Source organism: Synchiropus splendidus, chromosome 7 (genome assembly GCF_027744825.2).
Source record: "Synchiropus splendidus isolate RoL2022-P1 chromosome 7, RoL_Sspl_1.0, whole genome shotgun sequence".
Classification (NCBI taxonomy): domain Eukaryota; kingdom Metazoa; phylum Chordata; class Actinopteri; order Syngnathiformes; family Callionymidae; genus Synchiropus; species Synchiropus splendidus.
This window is the reverse complement of record NC_071340.1, coordinates 17,598,536-17,617,628: the sequence shown is the minus strand read 5'-3', so window position 1 is coordinate 17,617,628 and position 19,093 is coordinate 17,598,536. Positions and strand designations below refer to the sequence as shown.

At 49.5% G+C, this 19,093-nt stretch overlaps 2 protein-coding genes across 2 annotated transcripts; one reads left to right on the top strand and one right to left on the bottom strand.

Moving 5' to 3' along the window:
* Positions 1-1,020: 1,020 nt before the first annotated feature.
* Positions 1,021-3,645, top strand: rnf214 (ring finger protein 214). Its single transcript, XM_053870719.1, has 6 exons — positions 1,021-1,453; positions 1,764-1,999; positions 2,052-2,185; positions 2,247-2,475; positions 2,548-2,757; positions 2,830-3,645. Exons 1-6 carry the CDS (start codon positions 1,315-1,317, stop codon positions 3,523-3,525), a joined length of 1,644 nt encoding a protein of 547 aa, XP_053726694.1. The 5' UTR covers positions 1,021-1,314; the 3' UTR covers positions 3,526-3,645.
* Positions 3,646-7,705: 4,060 nt separating this feature from the next.
* On the bottom strand, positions 7,706-17,918 carry sncaip (synuclein, alpha interacting protein). Its single transcript, XM_053870686.1, has 12 exons — positions 17,752-17,918; positions 14,362-14,449; positions 14,195-14,267; positions 13,600-14,114; positions 13,150-13,321; positions 12,827-13,074; positions 12,548-12,727; positions 11,629-11,742; positions 11,173-11,298; positions 10,934-11,103; positions 10,753-10,842; positions 7,706-10,674 (listed from the first exon to the last, which is right to left on the bottom strand). The coding sequence occupies exons 2-12, from the start codon at positions 14,416-14,418 to the stop codon at positions 9,750-9,752; spliced, it is 2,670 nt and encodes an 889-aa protein (XP_053726661.1). The 5' UTR covers positions 14,419-14,449; positions 17,752-17,918; the 3' UTR covers positions 7,706-9,749.
* Positions 17,919-19,093: the final 1,175 nt, after the last annotated feature.

Below are 19,093 nucleotides of genomic sequence, written 5' to 3'. Positions count from 1 at the left end.
CACGTGACTAGCGGGTGTCCTGACGGGAAGCAGAGAGGAGCAGAAAGTAAAGATGTCTCACGCTGTCTGTTTTTCCTCATATCTAAACTCACCCAGCACAATTCAATAGTATTTGACGAACTGTTAATAACAAGGGCACTTATTTGAATAAAGACTGACACAGAGGGACAATGACAAAGTCATTATATATATATATATATATATATATATATATATATATATATATATATATATATATATATATATATATATATATAGAGAGAGAGAGAGAGAGAGAGAGAGAGAGAGAGAGAGAGAGAGAGAGAGAGAGAGAGAGAGAGAGAGAGAGAGAGAGAGAGAGAGAGAGAGAGAGAGTACAAGCCTTTGAAGAATTACACCTTCTATTTGTCTCTCTCCTTGTATGTGGTCTCAAGAAAACTAAATTCGCATTTCATTTATTTGGTGCTAAGAATAATCAGAGGGTCGCATGTAATATAATTAACTTAGTGATGCCTTGTTTTCCTCCTTGTCATATTGATGACCAATTGAAAGTAATATTTTACATGTGTTGTCATTTATTTGAAAACAAACATTCAGCAATGTTCAAGCACGTTTTGAGGGTCCATCAGACAAAGATAGAAGACATTAATAAGTGAAATATAGAAAAAATATGACATTAGAGAGTAAATAAATATTATAATAAAAAAGAAAATCGTGGAAATATAAGTTTCAAAAGGTGTGATCACCGAATAAAGTGGGTTATTTGACATGATACTAGATTCTAGATACATTTAAAGGATTTTCGTCGTTATTAAGATTATCTATTCAGTAGCAAATGTCAAAGCAGGGGTGATGTGAAAATCATGAAACATTATTACAAAATAAACTTGTCAAACCTATATAATATAATCCATGCAGGAAATTGTATTGAAAATGAAAGGGAAATAGAAAGGAAAGTCCCAAAATCGTCATGTTATATTTTAGAATTGAATAGTATTAACTAATAAATAATTTCAAGATTTCACTCTGACTTCATGAGGGCCACATGAACACAGACAAAGGGTCGCATTTGGTCCCGGGCCGCATAGGTCTAATTTAGAGCGTCGATAATAAATGTCATAATTCGCGTCAGAGTACGATGTTGCAATTCAATTGACGATCTTTGTTTGAGTGGTACCTTGTCGGCTGGCTTGTTTCACCCGGATGGTTTTCATCGACACACCCGCAGGATATCCAGTACCACTTCTTCGGAACCGAAAATAGAAGTGTCGGGTGGAGTCATTCTTGATGGATTTCACTGTTATCTGACTGGTTTTAGTTGCATTCTTGGTGAGCATGGAGGCTAGCTGTGGTGCACCAGTCTGGGCCTCAGCGGGAGCGCTTGAATATCCAGGCCGAGAGGAGGACCAGGAAGTCGGGGAACTCTTGACTCACATCACCCTGGAAGGCACAGCGATGTATCCGACCCCAACGGGTTAGAATTCCGCTTCTTATCACGAAAAACTCACTGCCGATCTGAAAGGGTGTTTGGCTTTTTATTATCTGGCATTCCGATAAATAAGTAGAAATTTAGTCGATTTAAAATTTACCAGGAAAAATCAGCTACTCGTCAATATCCATCGTATAAATAGTATGAATAAGGATTTAATGGTAGTTGTTTTTTAAATTCTGAATGTCTGTTTTTCTCTTTTTTCTCCGTTTTGTGGAGTTGGACAGGAAGTGTGTTAAGTTTCTATTTCTCTGTAAGTGAAACAGAAGTCTGTGTTGGTCTAATTCCTTTGCAGCCCCAGACTTGCAGATGACTGCTCAGGGGGTCCAGACGGACCTCAGCACCGTGGAGGCGACGGTGAACACTGACCCAGACTGGGAGAAGCAGGTCATGCTCTTGTTGGAGCAGAGCAACGAGCTGGCGCTGCAGCACAACGAGCTGATGAGGAAGCAGAGCAAGGAGGGAGACGACCACCAGACGCAGGTCCTGCAGCTGCAGGAGAAGAAGCTGGAGGCCACGCGACAGCACCAGGTGAGCACCTTCCGTCACAGCCACTCCATCGAGACTGAGGCTGCGTTTTCAGGCTCTTCTGGAGAAGGTGGACTCTGTGAGGGTGAAACTGCAGCTGAACAACTCCAAGTCCACCAGGAAGAACTTCCTCACGAAGAAGCAGGAGCTGAACTCAGAGAAGTGCCAGGTGGAGGAGGAGAGGAACAGGTGAGACGTCGCGGCCCTCGCTGACACCGCTCCTCCACGCTGACCCCCTTCCTGGTCGCAGGTTGGCCACTGAGCTGGAGGAGAGCAACAGGAAGTTGGAGCAGCTGACTGAGGAGCAGTGTGAGGAGTATCAGGTCTGGCAGGAGGAGCTGATGCAACTGACAGAGGTGGCAAAGCAGCTCAAGAAGGAGGCGCAGGAGGCGGAGCTTCAGGCGCTGAAGGATGAGATCATCGCAGTGGAGAAGAAGCGAGATGCCGCCATGGCCTGTATGGAGTCCTGGCTGAAGGAGGTAGGTAGAGTGTGTTTGGATGGTTCTGTAGGGCGGCAGCAGCACTCAGGTCATGTGACTTCCTCTTTCCAGCTAAGAGATTACCTGAACAATCTGAGAGTGGACTTCCCACAGCAGTATCATCAAGAGAGGTCGAGTTGGGAGAAGAAAGAAGACGTCGTCCGCAAGAACATGGATGAGCTCCAGAACCGCTACCGCGAAGTCCTGCGGCAGCTCCGGGAGGGTCGAGAGCTGGATTCCCTGCCCAGGATCAACATGCCCGAGCTGCCGCAGGTCCCCACGGTACGACCGTTTACGGCCGGGAAAAATCCACTGTGGTTCCCTTGTTTTACCTCTCTGCGCTCTGTCTTGCAGGCCGATCTCATATTCAACCAGCTGACCCAGTCCATTCCCCCCTCGGCCCCCGCACCCCAGCCAATCCCACCCAAGGGACAGGCCAACTATTTCCACCCCGCACCTCGATTTCAACCACCACCCCATCACCAAAGCGTGCCCCAGTTCCAGCCCCCGACAGTGACTCCCTCCCTGCCCCACAGTCGAGCGACCCCCCCACCCACTCACACCCCCTCTGCACCGGCTATGCCCGCCCTCCACCGTGCTCCTGCCGCTGCTCCATCCCCGCCTCCCTCCAGTGCTGCCAGCACACTGGAGAAAATTCTGGAGAAGCTTGCTGCTCATTACCCACAATGCAGCAGAGCCCAGCTCACATCGCTGCTCCAGCAGGTGAAGGTGTCTCGCAAGAGCTTGGCTGGCCTGTCCATCGACGAGGTGGTGGACCAGTGTCTAAAACGGGCCGCGAAAGATAGCTCCTTTGTAAGCATTGGCCGTCCAGCTGCTGCCGCTGCTGCCCTGGGTCCGATCCAGAGGCCTCCATCGTTGGACAGGCATCAGGGCGCCGCTGGCCGGAAGCTGTGCCTCATGTGCCAGAACTTTGTCGATCCAGAGAGTCGCCACCCGCTAAGCTGCAGCCACACAGTGCACAGAGACTGCATCAAGACCTGGCTCCAGTCCAGCCGGAACAACTCCTGCCCCTTCTGCCTGGCCAAGTGAGTCCACCTGAGTGACCGGACCAGGAGACCGGCTTCTGCTGTGATGCTGGTCAACGTGTGAACGTGGTTTAAATCAACAAGATGTGGGAACGTTGTATTTTAGTGTGTAAATAAAGTTGTTTATTCTCTGTTCAATCTGTGGTCCATGTGAGGTCATGTGGGGGGTCCAGGTCTGAGATGGCCCCTCATGAACGCTGCCCATGGAATGAAAATGGTGATTTAAAGTCCCAAGTTCTGTGCCGGTGATGCACAATCCGGTCCACTGTGTGTGCACCTACTCATCCGTTTCTGGGTCACACATGTAGCTTAGCATCTCCGACCTATTCAGGTTCAAGTTTGGGCTCCTGCTACAAAAGTCAGACCTGTGAATGAAGGAGTGGTTCTGCTGCACCTAAAACCACGTCAGCGTAAAACATAGATCTTTAGAACGGACTTGGCTGCTCACTCTGGACCAGTTATGAAACGTGGGTGGTCTTCACGTCAGGTGGACGTCTCACCTGGAAAACTGTTAAAACTGGAGGTCAGCTGATGGCATCGGCCTGGGAATGGCTACAAGAGGTTCATGGACGTGAGCGGGAGGCAAGGATTGCATCGCAAACACAGGCGGAAAATGATCGAATCAACTGGAGGCTTCATAATGAAGCTTTAACCTTTGACCCATTCTGTCCACTTCAGCTTCAACATCAGGTGGAAGTGCTCATGAAACATGTTTATTCGTTTTTTTCTGTCCATGACCTGTTGGACGGTCGTGGGTACTGCAGCCACAAAGACGCTAGGCTACAAAACACCACACTCTTTGAATTAAAGTAAAAAGAAATTCAGTCTAGTATGCTGAAGTGAGGTATGTTCCTGGCGCCACATTAGCTTAGCACAGTGGCGACTCAACCCTCTGGCGACCAAACGAAACGACCGGGAGCAGAAACCCCAAACTGCTGAGGGAAAATGTCAAAACTGCTTTCAACAAATCAAGTTCTGGACGGGGGCTGCGGTGAAGCCGCCAGATCAGCGGCGTAAACACTCCGAGACACAGCCGATTGCTTTTTAAAGGCTCCGGGCCGCGCTCGCCTTCCTCCCAGCGGACTTCCCAGTCAGCCTTAATGGGAACGCTGGGCGGTCAATGGTGGAGGTTAAGGGAGCTGTCGCCTCACAACAAACATCGCTCCAAGCGCCCCAAAATGTGTTTATCGGCTGTGTGTGTGTGTGTGTGTGAAATAATGACGCGGTGGGAAGTGCCTCTCGTTTGCTGTCCTGGACGTCTGTCTTCGGCCTAACTAGTTCTCCCCGGTCTCGGCGGGAAAGGTTAGCCGCCGAAATAAATGAGCAGAGAAGCAAGGAAGAAGAGGATGAAGCAGCCGGGGGTTCAGCCGGGAGGGACGGCCGCTCCCTGGAGGAGTCCTGGCTGCAAAGGCGGTTCTCAGGACTTCATGGTAGGAGCCATCTGATCCGAGATGTTCCTGAGGAAGACTAGGCTTCATTCACTACCGTTGCCATGGATGGGGCGCATTGAGGGGGGTCATGTGCCCTGGATCATCGTCCTGAGGGGTTTGCAGATGAGAAGCAATTGTGGCACTTCAGCCCCTAACAACCTGGAAACTGGAGAGTGATCATATTGTGGGCTTTATTTTGAAGGACCCCCCAGTGGCACCTGCAGAGAGCCCAGTTAAAGATGATCCGGAGCAGTTCAAAACTACTTTTATGTTGTTGGTGTGCAGTTATGGATCTGCTGTGTGAGACGGTCCGCCGTGCTCAGACCTCCGTGTGATTTACAGACCGCTGGACAAACAAGCATCATTAGAGCAGCCTATAAACGTGGGCCGCTCCTAAAGTGGGGTCTGGGGACCCTCCTGGGGGTGGGACAGCTAAGTGTCTCCCCCCTGGGGAACCCCTCAGCGCAATGAGAGAGTTTTATTTGACTATTACTTCATCGTGCTGGCGAGAAGAGACGAGCTGTCTGGGGTCAACGCGGAACAAAGATGGACAGAAATGTTGTTACGCGGAGATTCATGAGGACAATATAAAGGAATGTTCCGCTAAAAAACACCGGAGGGCTCTTTTTCTGAGGTCGTAGTGAAAGAGTCAACCTGGCTGGTGCCATTTTGGAGGAGGTTTCGAGTCCATACAAGCCTCAAATGGAAGCAGAAGTAGGATGCAACGCCGAGGCCCAACAGCCAGTAGAATTCACCTCCAGCATGGAATAAGAATACAGTTCTATGACCTTTACTTGACCACTTCTCAGAAACAGTTGGAGTGTCAGGGTTGGCGAACCCCTTCTCACATTGCGACTCGAAGAAAAGCAGCAGAGTTGTGAAATAACATGCAAAAGAAAAATCAATCATCTCCCTCTGCTTCCTTTATTTGTGACATTTTCCAGGACGTCAGCCGCTGTCACGGCGCTGGCAGAGGGAAAGCATCAATTTCAGCGGCAGGAAAGTGAAAATGAGGCGACGTTTACTGGAGGTTATTCACGGCTCGTCCTCGCCGAGCCTCCGGGGACAAACAAACACTTTAACAAGCTGTTTTCACACAACAACATCGACTCTAAATGCCAAACTACAGCTGGAGGAGACTCACTGTCGCCCTCTAGGGCTGCACTGGTGACACTGTAGCTCGCGAAGCCACCCCATCACGGTAGAAGCACAGATGTTTGGGGGGCCTGGTGCAAGAAAACAGGACATCCATCGCAGAAATATCTCACTCTTAAATAGAATTTAAGAGTGAAGGAAAAACCGCTACAGAATGGCCACTTTTGTCAGGCAGGGAAAAGGGCTTGAGCACCAGTAGGGGTCCATCCTCGCATGTGGTTGAAGCGAGTTGACCACTGAACATGCCTGACTTCGATAAGGACAGTTTAGTTAACTGTCTCTTGACTTGAGGACTCTCAAGAGGTTCCTCAGCCAGATTCAAACTGGCCATCGGCTCAACTGGTGACTCCTTCAAAGCGACACCTCTAGTTCCTCATGGGCCAATAATCCTGACCCTCACCTGTCATGACATCAGGGTTCAGATATGGGAGCAAAGAAACCTCGCAAGTGAGGGGACACGCCGACCTTCACAAACTCCTCAGGAAACCTCCATATATTCACCTGGATCTCAGAAAAATGAGTCTCTTCCTGGCTCCCCTCATCGTCCAGGAACCCGTCTTCGACTTCTTGTCGAGGCCCAAATGCAAATGTGCGCGTGATGCACATGCTAATGTCGCCGCACGTCCTTCGGAAAACCCAGACACAAGACGAATGGTGTTTATCATCCGGCCACAAAACCTGACGCTGTCTCATTAGCCTCTTTTTTTTGTCCTTAAAGGTTGTTTTTATTAGTATCCATCATCGCCGCTGCTCCATCAGTTAATGCAGTTGACGGCTGAGGAATTGTCACCGGCCTCGGTCGGCCTCCATCCTTCACCAGCAGAAGAACCTGCTCGCCTCTCGTTGGCATTAAAGACCTGTCATCCCAGCACGCCGCGGGGCCCCCGGCCCCAGCCCAGCGGTGTCAATTAAATTTGATTGACTGAGTAAAAGAAGCACACAAATAAGCCAAAACAACAGACACAAAAATCTATACATGACTCCTCCGCCCCTTCGCACCGGCTGTCAGAGCCGCCGCTTGTCTCGTCCGTGTGCCGCAGACGCTCCCCGCAAGCTGCTGTTAGCATCAGCCAAACGTCCCGCCTGCGCCCTAAACACAGCCGCCTGACCAAACACACACACACACACACCTCCTTCTCGCACACAGAACCAATTAGCAGCCTCCACCAGGAGCGCGGGCCCTTGGGTCTCCACTCAAACTCTTGTCCAATAAACGAGGTCTAATTTATCAGTTTAGCTTCACCCCGTACCCCGACACAAACACGCACAGAAAAAAAGCTAAACAAATAAGTTCCTTTTTTTTTTTTTGAGCAGCGGGGATAAAGCCGGCTGCGCTGGCACGTCACCGCCGCGCGTCTCTGTGCTGTTTTGCTAATTGTCAGGCGGCCGGCTCATGTTTCATATTCCCGTCGATGATTGAGGGACGCTATTAGAGCCGACCCCATTAGCCTCCGTGGGGAGGCCTGCGCCGCGGCGTGGGAACCATCACCGGCCAATTTGCCACCCAAACACCATAAATCCTGCGGCCTTAAGTGACTGTTTTTGATGCAGCCGGAGCACAGAGAAATAAATACAGGGGTGGTTATGTATCGTCCGTTAAATTACCACGGAGACCAATGCACACACCGCATCCATCTTGATCAGCTGCGCTGCAGCATGTGGCGCGGGCCACAGAGAGGGACGCTGGAAACACGGTGTGGTCCTGACAGTGTGTGTCAGACTTACACGACACCCGAGTCAGAACCCGGAAAAGAAGAGTGATCCATCAAAAGTGGGTGATCAAAGGAGCATATCTTGAGAAAGACCTACAACTGGAGAGGCAGCTCCGAGACCAAAGAGTGTTTCCGGACTAGAGACAGCACCCTATCTACTGGGCTCTGCAACCATCCACACATCCAGAATCAATTCTGTAGAAACATTTAATTCCAGACGTCAAGTCTTCAGCCTTACAAAACATCACACACACGTCGAAGGTGCTTCCTCCTCGTCTCGTCCTAAATCTACTTCATGCCAAAAATAAAATAAAAATAAAATACTGCATAGTCATAAAAAAGTGAGGAATACAATACAAACAATAATAAAACCAATTAAATATATTACATACAGTGGTTTTAAAAATACTGTCGCACGTACTCCATGTGCACTTTTGAAGGATACGATTGTGTGCATGAACATAAATATCAATATTGATGGAGACGCAATTCACACCGGACAGTTTGTCAGGATCTGAAGAGCCCTTCATGGGCAGAAGAGAAGCAGGGTGCAGTGCAGCAGCTGGATCAGGAGCTCTGTCTCAAAGCAACTGTTTGCCCCCACGAGGGTCCCAAGTTTTTCTGTCAACCAAAACACACCTACATCCTCAAACTTCTGCAGACTGGTGGCTAGCTCACGGAGGTGCAGCCTCAAGCGTCCACTGACTTTTTGACTATCCTGAGGTGCAAGTTGAGATCAAAGCGAGAGATCAAAGAGATCATCTCAACTCTGATGGGCCATGAGATGGAACAAGCAAAGCCTGCAGTCACAGTCAGGACCAAACCACAATCCAATCACTTGACTTGAGACCTGTGGCCAGGTTTCACCTTCACAAAAGTTCTTTCAAGCACAACTATCTAACTACACATCTCCAAACCCAACTTTCTCATCCGAATCGTGCTAAAGTCCTCTCCATGATGCAGTGAGTCCCTCATCATAATGAGGCTCTGTTTTAAAGTTATTGCTTCATAAACTTCTCTGTTGCCTGAAATCTCAGTGAATGAGAGGTTTTGAGAGTCAGGCACAGTGTGGTCTGGACCACTCGAGCAGGAGCCCAGCGTGTGTTCCTCTCTAAAGAACCCAGGGAGCGGACAGGGCGGCTCAGGTCAGCTTGTGGAGGTGGGGCTTCAGCTGTGAGGGATTTTAACTTACAAATCACAGCAGAGTGGCTGAGAACGAGATTTCAGCCCCCACGAAACAAAGCGAGTTTGAGGGGGCGGGGCTTATGCACATTTTCTAGAGCAAATATTTAATATCACAGAGAGTTCAGTGCGAACAGAGACAGACTGAAATGCTCAGTCACGGTCCAGTATTATATTAAAAGTCAGTACATAAGTTGCTCTTTGAAGTCCCGGGTGGGTTCACCATAGCTCTAAAATGCACGTCCTGTGATCACTGAGGAATGGTGTCCGGTGTGAGAGGCGTCTATGTTTCAATGTAGAAAGAAAGAATCTGAACACAAAAAGACCTCCACAGGATTGTAAAAACTACTGCAGTCCTGATAGAAAACAAGCTTCTTGACGAAGCCAGAGTCTCTTCACACACGTCGGCTGAGAACTGTCGCCGAGTAACAGGTGTTTTTGGCAGGTGAAGCAATGACTTATGGAATCTGGGCCACTGCTGCAGGGCGGACTGTTGAGGTACTGCTAAGTGAGTGTGCGTCACCTGGTCTCTGACTCGGCACTAGATTTAGATTTTTTTTTTTTAAGATCGAACTGCTCCTCCTGAGACTCATGATGCAGTTCCTCTTTTCTTTCAGCCTGAAACTGACGTGAGATTCTCTTGACATAAACAGGGGAAGCCACTAGAGGGCGCCAGAATCAGTGCTTAGCCTGCCAGAAACATCTCCTATGTGTAATGTGCTGGCTGTCCTCCAGAGGGCGCTGGTGTCTCAGACGTTGCTGATCTTGCTCTTGCTCTTGGCTCCTCCTGAATTGATTTTGCCCTCAGACTTCCTGCCTGGTGAGTTCTGGCTGCCCGCCGCTGACAGACTGTTGTTGTTGTGGTTGGCGTTTCCGCTCAGAGTCTCCATGATGGAGCGGAAGGCCCCGAAGGGCCGCTTGCCTTCAGTGCTACCTGTGGGAGTCCTGTCTTTCCCGGAGGCTTTGGTGGGCTCCTGGGCGGCGCTCTTCTGCACATGCTCGTCGAAGGTCACCCGCAGTTTGAGGTTCTGGGACGTCTTCCGGCGGGAGGACGGAGACTTCAGCGCGCTCTTGGGGCTGGTGGCCACTTTCTGGCCGTCGTCACAGGAGTCCGGCGTTTTGACGTCAGCGGCCTCGGGATCACTGGACGTCGGGGACGGGTTGTAAACAGAACCATCTACCGACTTGGACCCGCCGCCGGTAAACGCCAGTTTCTTCTCAGCAGAGGATGAGGAAGGCACATGCTTCTTCATCATCAGCTGGAGATGGTTGGAGACAGGCTCCTCTGTGATTGGCAGGTGGGACGGCCGATCGGGTCGAGCCGTGTTTGGCGGAGCGCCGGTCGGAGTTTTACCGTCCTCCGGCGGGTACCCGTCTGTGTCAGACTCGCTCAGCGACCGCTGCATGATCTGTTTGAGCCTGGCTAGCTTGAGCTCGCGCCTCTCGGCCAGGCCGGGCCTGCGGGCACCGGTGGAGTTGGGCCCCTCCCTGCTCAGTCCGCCCACCACAGGGGGTCGCTCCCTGAGAGGGTCTGCTGCGTCCTTCCCCAGCAGCTGTCGCAACACGGAGTCGGGTCCCGCCCCACCCTGACGGACCATCCACTGCCCGTCTGCCGGGGTTCCCTCAGCTGTCAACATCATCTCCTGCCACGTGTCGGCCGACGGCTGGTGGGAGCTGGAGGACACCAAAACAGTTGAGCATGTGGGGAGAACAGACCACATCACTGCGGCGTGGAGGAGGCCTGAGGTTTACCTGGGCGACCTGGATGGGGTGCCCTCGGCTTTGCCGGGTTCCATCACTCTCTGCAGGTGCTTCTGGAGAGCCACTTTCTCCACCGCCTGCCTGCAACGTCCCAGCAGTCCAGAATCAATCCACACACACACACACTAACTGCACTGTGCTGCTACACTGCAGCAGGAGGATCAGAACCTACTCTTGGAGCTGCTTGGTCAGTTTGACCACCTGCGACGCCAGCGACATGCAGGTTTCCACGACGACCAGGTAGCGGGCCGAGGTGGTGTGCCCCTGCCGCTCTGCGCACTGCGACGGTCGCTCCCCCTGCTGGTTCTGGACGGTCACATTGGAGCCATATTCCACCAGGGTCTGCACACAAACACCCACACGTCACCTACCCGGTCACAAGGGTGGGTCATGCGACCGCTGAGCTGGTACCTGAATGCAGGTGAGGTGTCCGTACTGAGCCGCCACATGGACAGCGGTGTTCCCGTTCTGGTCGACCTCGTCCAGAGAAATGGCCTGTTCCTGCATGAACTGGAGCAGCCATAGCAGGACCTTCTCCTGCACACACACAGAGCAACTTTGAAATATACTAAACTCTCAGTTGGGCAAAGCAGTGCTACCCACAGGGTTGACTTTCACTTTTTCCGGCTGCTGTCCTGCTCTGTGGTAGCAGCGTGGTAGGCTAACTAATACACCTCACATTAAAATAACATCAGTAGCTTGACTAGTCCAAGACAAAATGCAAACACTATACATCAGGTTTCCATGCTCAGGTCACTGCCAACAAGTTTTACTGTCGAGGCAGCGGCTCATCTGAACAACAATAATGGAGTGGAATAAATGTCACTTTCCCTCTGTGCGGTGGATTATTCACGTGTGATGTGTCACCTGTCCGTGTCGGGCTGCGTAGTGGATCAGGCTGGGGTGCTCTCTGGTGCAGCTCAGTTCAGCGATGGCCTCGGTCTCACTCACCATCCACCTTACACACTCCAGGTGACCGTTCTGCACACACAGGTGTGACTTTTCATGTCAGAAACACACAACTCTGAGCAAGCACACCACATTTACCAAGTCACCTGACCCAGACAGAGCACTGTGGTCAACCATGAACACTGCTGCTCTAACTGAACTCTGGAACTAGTTCAGGAGGTGCCCCCCCAAGTGGACACTGTGTGAAACTGCAATTGGAGAGCCTTGATTTTGAGCTGATTTCAAACATCTGTGGGACTTTTTAATTTCACAGTCACAGAAAAGTTACTTCAGTTTCTCACCCTGTCCATCAAAAAAAACTTGCACGGACTGAACGGGCCTCATGAGACCAGTAACATGCACCGTTATATGCTTGCATGCACACGTTGGAAATCTGTCATCCGGCTAATCTGAGTGGATAAACATGCCGGGAGATTCGAGCCAATCAGGACCCGGCATGCCACGGCACGACTTGTCTCCAGATAACACACTTCCTGTCTGGCAGCCGAAGCGGCTCCTGGAAGCCGGAGCGGGACCAACTCGGTGTTTATTTACTTTCTCTAGGCTCCAGGAATCCACCTCCTCGCTGAGGTCGACACAGTGGAGGTGACCTATCAAAACTATTGTGGAGCATGATGTCCTCATGATGAGGACTATTCCTCCTCATGTAAAGACTTGTGAACAAGTCGGGGTGGTTCACAAACTTGGCGTACAGCAGGGTAAAGAATGTGAGTAACAGAAAACAGAGGCAGATCTTCCAGGAAGGTGTTGGAGCGGTGAGATAGGGACAGAGTGGTGGCAGGGTTGCGAGCAGCACGTCACGTTGGTCACATCTCACCTTGACCCCGAGGCCGGCGGGGGTGAGCTGCTGGCTGTTGCGCTCGTTGAGCCCGTCCTCCCCCATCAGAGAGGTGAGATGCTGCAGACACTCGGCGTGACCCTGCGAGGCTGAGATGTGCAGCAGGTTGTTGCCGTCCTCGTCGCGGATCAGCTCCAGGTTATCAGCTGCCAGGTGAGGCTGAGAGGAGAGAGTCACAGACAGTTGTGAAACTTTGTTTGAACGGATTCTGTCAGATATCATTTGAGTCAAACTGTGCTGCGGCACGGCATCCCTCACCAGCAGCGACATCTGTCCCTCTCTGATGATGTTGATGATGTTCTGGTTCTTCTTGGACTCCTCGTCCAGCTCCCCTCCGGCACCCACGCCGAACCCTCTCGACCCCCCGGCTGTTCCAGTGGACCATGACTTCGAGGCATCCTGCCTGCTGCCCGGCAGGGAAAACATCGCCCCCGGACCTCCCGACGGCTCCACGCCGAGTCTCTGGGGTTGTGAGTCTGGGTAGACCCGGACGGAGAGCAGCTTGTCTGTATGAACACCAGAGTTTATTAACATTCAGGGTGAGAACACGGTCCCGCCCCCCCCCCCCCCCACAGATTCACCTGCATCAGAGAACGAGGAGAGCGATGAGGAGCAGCTGAGGAGGCTGGAGGATGAGAGCGTTTCCGGCTGGTAACCACTGAGGGACGGCGAGCGGTGAAGGTGGTGCATGTCAGGATCCATGGACTTGGACTTCCTCAGGTCCGACCATTTGACCGGAGACAACACACAATACTGTGGAAGATTTGAAATTGAGTAAAAGAAGACCAAAACAATCGCAGCAGAACACTCCACTAACCCTCTCAGTCCTAGTTAGAAAGTCTATATCACACTAGAAAACTGATGTCGAGAGGTCTCAGACGTTCAGATCAGGACTTTAATGGTTTGAAGCTCTCCTTTGACTCACTATCTACTACCTTGATTCCCTTCCCTCTCCCTTTATAGCAGTTTACTTGTTTACTAATCTGAGCTGTTATCACTCTGATCACTCTCTGATCACTGAGAAGTCGTACCGGGGTCTGTGAGCCGCCGCTGCCCAGACTAAGAGGCTCATTGTGAGTCTTCAGACTGCGGTTCCTCTCCAGAGTGCCCCCTCTGAGGTTACTGCTGGATGCGGAGCGTTTGTCGAGTGGGACGCGGGGCAGCGTGGACATCTGCTGGCTGGATTTAATGTAAGGCACGTCCAGGATCTCGTCCATGTCCAGGTCGTAGTGCTCCAGCTCGCCGAAGAGAGCTTGAGGGTTGTTCCCCCCGGCAGAGCCCTCCGGGACTTTGGGCTTTCCTGCCGGGACGCTGACGGAGGTGGACGCATGCTTGTTGGAGTTGTGCTCATCCTTGACCGACTCCCTCGCTTCCCCCAGACCCGGGACTTTCCCATCAGCTTCAGTCTCAGGGGTCTCGGGTTGGTGCTTAAGAGGGGAAACCCTCTTCACCGGCCGGAACTTGCTGTGGACCTCGGCGATGCCGGTGGGTTTGATTCCCCCGCCGCTGTGGGATGAGACCCCACGACTCCAGTTGATGGCAGGAGCTGAGGACCAAACGATTCTGTCAGACAGGTCTGGGATATTTAGTTTGGTGTGTGAGGTTTGGAGAAGCACTCCACTCCACCTGGTCTCTCCTCGGCTGGAGCGTCGCTTCTCCTGGACAACTCTGGGATGTTCTTCAGGGACGTGACAGGATACTGGGGAGGAAACACAAAGGAAGTTCTGGACCGAGGATTTCAGCTACTTCAGGTCAGGTTTTCACCTGAATAACGTGCAACCACTCATACGTACCACAGAGTCGTCGGAGAAGTCGATCTCGTCCAGGTCCAGATATTCAGGAGCCTCCATCTTCACACACCATCATCAGCCTCACCGCCAGCTGCAGACAAACCATGAGAGCCATGTGAGACACAAGCGACGGATTCCAGCGGACGAAGGAAGGAGCGACTTTAGTTCGCTCGTATTCATAGTAAGTAGTAGGTTTATTGAACAGACACCTGTCATGTATATGGAAGTCTGTCCAGCTATAGGTCCATATTCACAACAAAATCCAATCAATGCAAAGCTGGAAAAATGCCAAATGAAATTCGGAAGGAAACGGATCACACTCTCAGGAGTTCAGCTCTCTAACAGAACAATAGTTGAATTTAAAAGGGAATGTCCGGACTAGTTCCGCTCCGAAACCCGGCTGACGGTTCTGAGCTGTTGTGATCAAAGGACACAAACACGCGGGATTATCGGCACTAATCAGGAGGCGGCAGCAGCGTGACCGGCCACGCCGCGGATTTAACCACGCACCTCACCACAGAACCAGAAACAGGGTCGGAGAACAGCAGAACTGGCCCAGTGGGTCACCTTGTTCCATCTTGGAATCACAGCAATGTCAAAGTATAAATACTTGAAACATGAAACAAACATGAACTTTTAAAACAGGTGCATTTATGAGTAATACATGTATGAGAGAAGAAGTTGCAAACCGGGCTGACCTTATTTCATAATACAACTATATAAATATTTTCAATTTCTTGAAAGCCATCCATGTATTTCCACATCACCTTCCAAAAAAGGCCATCACACCTCAGTGTAAACCAACAAATGTTTGTTCTCTCTCTATAAAATGTGATATTTTGACAGAATGAAAAATCATGTCAAATCTGAACCTCCAGCTTGTTTTCTTCCTGGTGCAGCAGTCTCTCCTGTCCACAAACCGACTGTGCTCCCTAACTTTGCCTCCAAACGTTTCCAGATCTGTGACGGACTCATGTCTGAGCTTGTCTTTACTAGTCGCTCCCAATGACAATCTCCATTGATGTGGAGTCAGAGATTAAAGCTTGAAATCAGATGTTTACGTTGACGCTCGGTTTTATTTTCCAGGTCCAGCGTCTCTGCCGGTCACACATGTTGGGAACAAAAGCCGTTCGGACCAAGTGCTGAGTCGGCACGTGTTTTCCAGACAGTGTGGGCACGGCCACAGAACTGAACAGGCCCGGACCAAACCTCTGATTGCAGCTTTGGGAAACAGCTTGATAACAACAGCCGGACCCAAAAACAACATCAGAAATGAAAGCACCCACGGGGTTGACTCTCCTCTCCTGCCAGGCACTGAGACAAAAACAAACGGAGATGAAGAACTCCTGCGGTGGCGTCGTCACACACACACTCTCTCAGTGTGTGAGTCAGTGGAAGAGCCTCTCAGATTAAGGACTTGGTTGAATATAGGACAGACAGACCAGTCTTGTCAAACCTGCTGATATTTTGCATTTGGATTTTCAGGAGCAAGTGCAGCCGATCCAAAGTCGTTCTGCTGGCTCAACTGCCACCATGAATTTGTCCAGTGAAGCTGTGAATCTGGCATAGAATCAGAATCAGAATAGAATTTATTGCCATGGTCAGTGAGGGTCACACCAACTAGGAAAGTGCTTTGAAATAAAGTGTTGTTAATAAATAAAAATAAAAATAAAAATAACCCACAAACAGAAAAGGCTGATTACAAATTCAACAGTCTGATGGCTGAGGGGAAGAAGCTGTTCCTGTGACGGGAGGTTCTGGTCTGGATGGACCGTAGCCTCCTGCCAGAGGGAAGAGGAACTAACAGTCCATGACCAGGGTGAGAAGGGTCGGCTCTGATCCAACCTGCACGTCTCTGGGTCCTGGAGACATACAGGTCCTGGAGAGGTGGCAGGCTGCATCCGATCACCTTCTCAACAGAACGCACGACAGACAGGTAAATATGACCTGGACATCACACAGATGACGTTGAGTCTGCAGCGAAGCAGAGGTGAAGTTCACTGTGAGAGTCACAGAGAGGTTTGAGGGATCAGCACCTATCGTTTGCTATGGTGATGGACACAGGCTAGGAGGAGTCTCCAGGGACCATGATGTTTGCTAGGGCTATTTGGCATCCATAACTACAGCAAATGCAGAGATGAAGAATAAAACAATAACTCAAGTGTTTTAAACGATAACTGGTCCAAATGAGTGATACTAACACACAACACAGACATCAAAAGTCTCTTCACAGGAATCATTTCAGAGGTGATAAGATTTAGAATAGTCAACTGGTGAAACCAGTTTCCTACTAACCCTACAATATGTGACTCATATCTGCTAAAACATTCCTAAAAAGGAAGAGAAAGACGGATGCAAAGAAACCTCGCTAATTCATCATCTGCTAAAAGCTGTGTTGGCTCAAATCCCAAAGCAAATTCTTCTGCAGCGCAGCACGGTAATGGTGGGATTGTTGTGGCAGCAGAGGCTGGACAGTGCAGGGGCACAAGAATGGGTTTGGTACACTGGAACTGAGCGGAGAAGGGTCAAGAAGTTCACGGTGAAGAACAGGTTTTTGAGTTCTGCGAGCTCTTGCTCAAGAGTCCAGAGTTGATATCATCTTAAGAATCATTGCTTCGATGCCCATGATCAGATCTTGGGAGAAACGCTGTCATGACATTGTCCTCTAGATCTAGGGGAGTCCAGCAGGGACAGAGTGATCCAGCAGTAGATCACAGACGTGGATCAAGACAAGTGTTTTATCGCTCAGAATCTGGGGAATGTGGCAGGTTAAATGAACCACAACAATAGCATGGGTGTTTTAAAAATAGCCAGGACAATATGGAACCCTTCTTTTTGTTCAAGACAAAATGACAATGAAAACAAAACCACAATGTTAGAAAGTAGCATTTTCTTTACAACCCTGATGACCTCAAGTAACCTCTGTTGGTGTCCCTTGACCTCTGTTTTGGTCACTCTAATGACACACCTTCTATAACCCAAACAATTCAAAACATTTTGACTCACAATGTGAACACAGACACACATTTGAGAATGGAGATCCAAAACAGAATAAAAAAAACCTAAAAAGAATTTATTTCAGAATTATAAATAACAGAAACTAAGATCATCTGGAAGAAGAAGGGAACTCACCCTCCTTCAATACAATGGAAAGTGTCAAGGCGGTAAGCAGCGGCTTTTCCTCCTCTCCTCGCCCTGTCACGCTTCTTAACCTTAACCTTAATCCGCTCATGTAATAAGATGCAGCTACTTAGCTCAGTGGGCTAAGCTAGGGATGCTAACGAGAAAGCTAACTACTCTCCGAGTGGAAAACCGGGGCAAACCAGGGAAGCGAGATCAAGCTGGAATCAAGCGTCTGCCGCGTGTTTAAAAGAAGAAGAAGAGGTGCTTTACCTTGAGGGAGCGACGTGGCCACCGAGGGCCAGCAGCGTTAGCTTTTGCAGATCCAGCTGTTTTTCCTTCAGTCGATCCGAGAGGCACAAAGACTTGGACATATGTAAGCAGAGAGCGCCGTAAGATGAAAGACATCTCACTCTGACGACGCTCCCTATCCCTACATCAGGTGATCTAAAAGTGCACGGAGGCGACGGCTTTACCGGAGTGATCTCCAAAGACTTCCTATATAGCTGATCTGATTCCGAAAATGAAGCGCGTATCGACAAACTTTGCAGTTTTAGAAAATAGAAAACATGCCTTCTAGTCAGGCGTCTTCTTATTAGACGATCTTTAAAGCGCTCAGCGGCAGGAATGAGACCGTTAGTTTGGTACCGTTACCTTAGAATAAAAAACAAAACGCAGCATGGGCTGAATTGTGCCTTGTGAATTTGTTGAACAAATCTGCTGCAAAAAAAGAAATGGCCTCTGGTGTAAACATTATTCTCGCCATTGCCCACTCGCGTGCGTAATTGGTGTTAATTGATTTCGGTGTCTTACAAACTCAGTTTTTAAATTTAAATATGGGTTATTCAGTTGTGTCTCCGCAATTAAGGTGAGGTGTCAGTTTGTGGATGACCTTAAAGATATGTTCACTCGCCTCCTGGAATCCATCTACAACGAGGTGCAATTATGATTATTATTATTATTATTATTATTATTATTATTATTATTATTATGCATGCTGCCCAGAAGGGTGAGCGTTTTATTTATGATTTCGAGTGTATATTCTATCATCAAAGTTGCACGCGATACTGTGTTGAACACCGCCACCTGCTGGTTTGACTCATAGAAGAAAAAAGCTCAGAAATATTGGAATTTCTGCATCCCTCTGAGACTCCCTCAAACAAACTATTACTTACTCACTTTTCAAATAAAACTGAAAACTGGACATCGATCAGCAAACTTTATTCATGAGACATAATGGAGTAATACATAATGAAACAGCTGGGAAATTTATTTGTGCCTGGCGTCAAAAACAAAACACTCTTCAGCACCAAACTGGACGTCTAACATCGCCAATGAAACAAAATGATTCAGGCGATCAGAAAACTCTTCAAGTACTCAATTCCCTCAAGTATTCGCACAAAACAGCTTCCTTTGTACACAGACACATCCACTTCCTGTTTTCTGTTGGGTTACACTGGCGTTTTCAAAGGTTAAATAAAATCCAAAAGTCCACTCCACATGTGATCTTCTTCTCGTGGCTCACTCATGATTTCCCAAATATTTGGCCTTATTTTCTGAAAACCACAGCGATAAATGCGTCAAAATCCCAAGGAGCACTGCAGTGTTTGCTTTC

What these genes read in the sequence shown, in the direction of transcription:
- rnf214 (XM_053870719.1), top strand. Translation starts at nt 1,315, where the DNA reads ATGGAGGCTAGCTGTGGTGCACCAGTCTGGGCCTCAGCGGGAGCGCTT. An exon ending in GATGTATCCGACCCCAACGG is followed by an intron (nt 1,454 to 1,763) that starts GTTAGAATTCCG and finishes ATTCCTTTGCAG; the next exon opens with CCCCAGACTTGCAGATGACT. An exon ending in GTGGAGGAGGAGAGGAACAG is followed by an intron (nt 2,186 to 2,246) that starts GTGAGACGTCGC and finishes TCCTGGTCGCAG; the next exon opens with GTTGGCCACTGAGCTGGAGG.
- sncaip (XM_053870686.1), bottom strand. Translation starts at nt 14,418, where the DNA reads ATGGAGGCTCCTGAATATCTGGACCTGGACGAGATCGACTTCTCCGAC. An exon ending in AGGGACAGATGTCGCTGCTG is followed by an intron (nt 12,728 to 12,826) that starts GTGAGGGATGCC and finishes CTCTCCTCTCAG; the next exon opens with CCTCACCTGGCAGCTGATAA. An exon ending in ACCCCATCCAGGTCGCCCAG is followed by an intron (nt 10,675 to 10,752) that starts GTAAACCTCAGG and finishes GGTGTCCTCCAG; the next exon opens with CTCCCACCAGCCGTCGGCCG.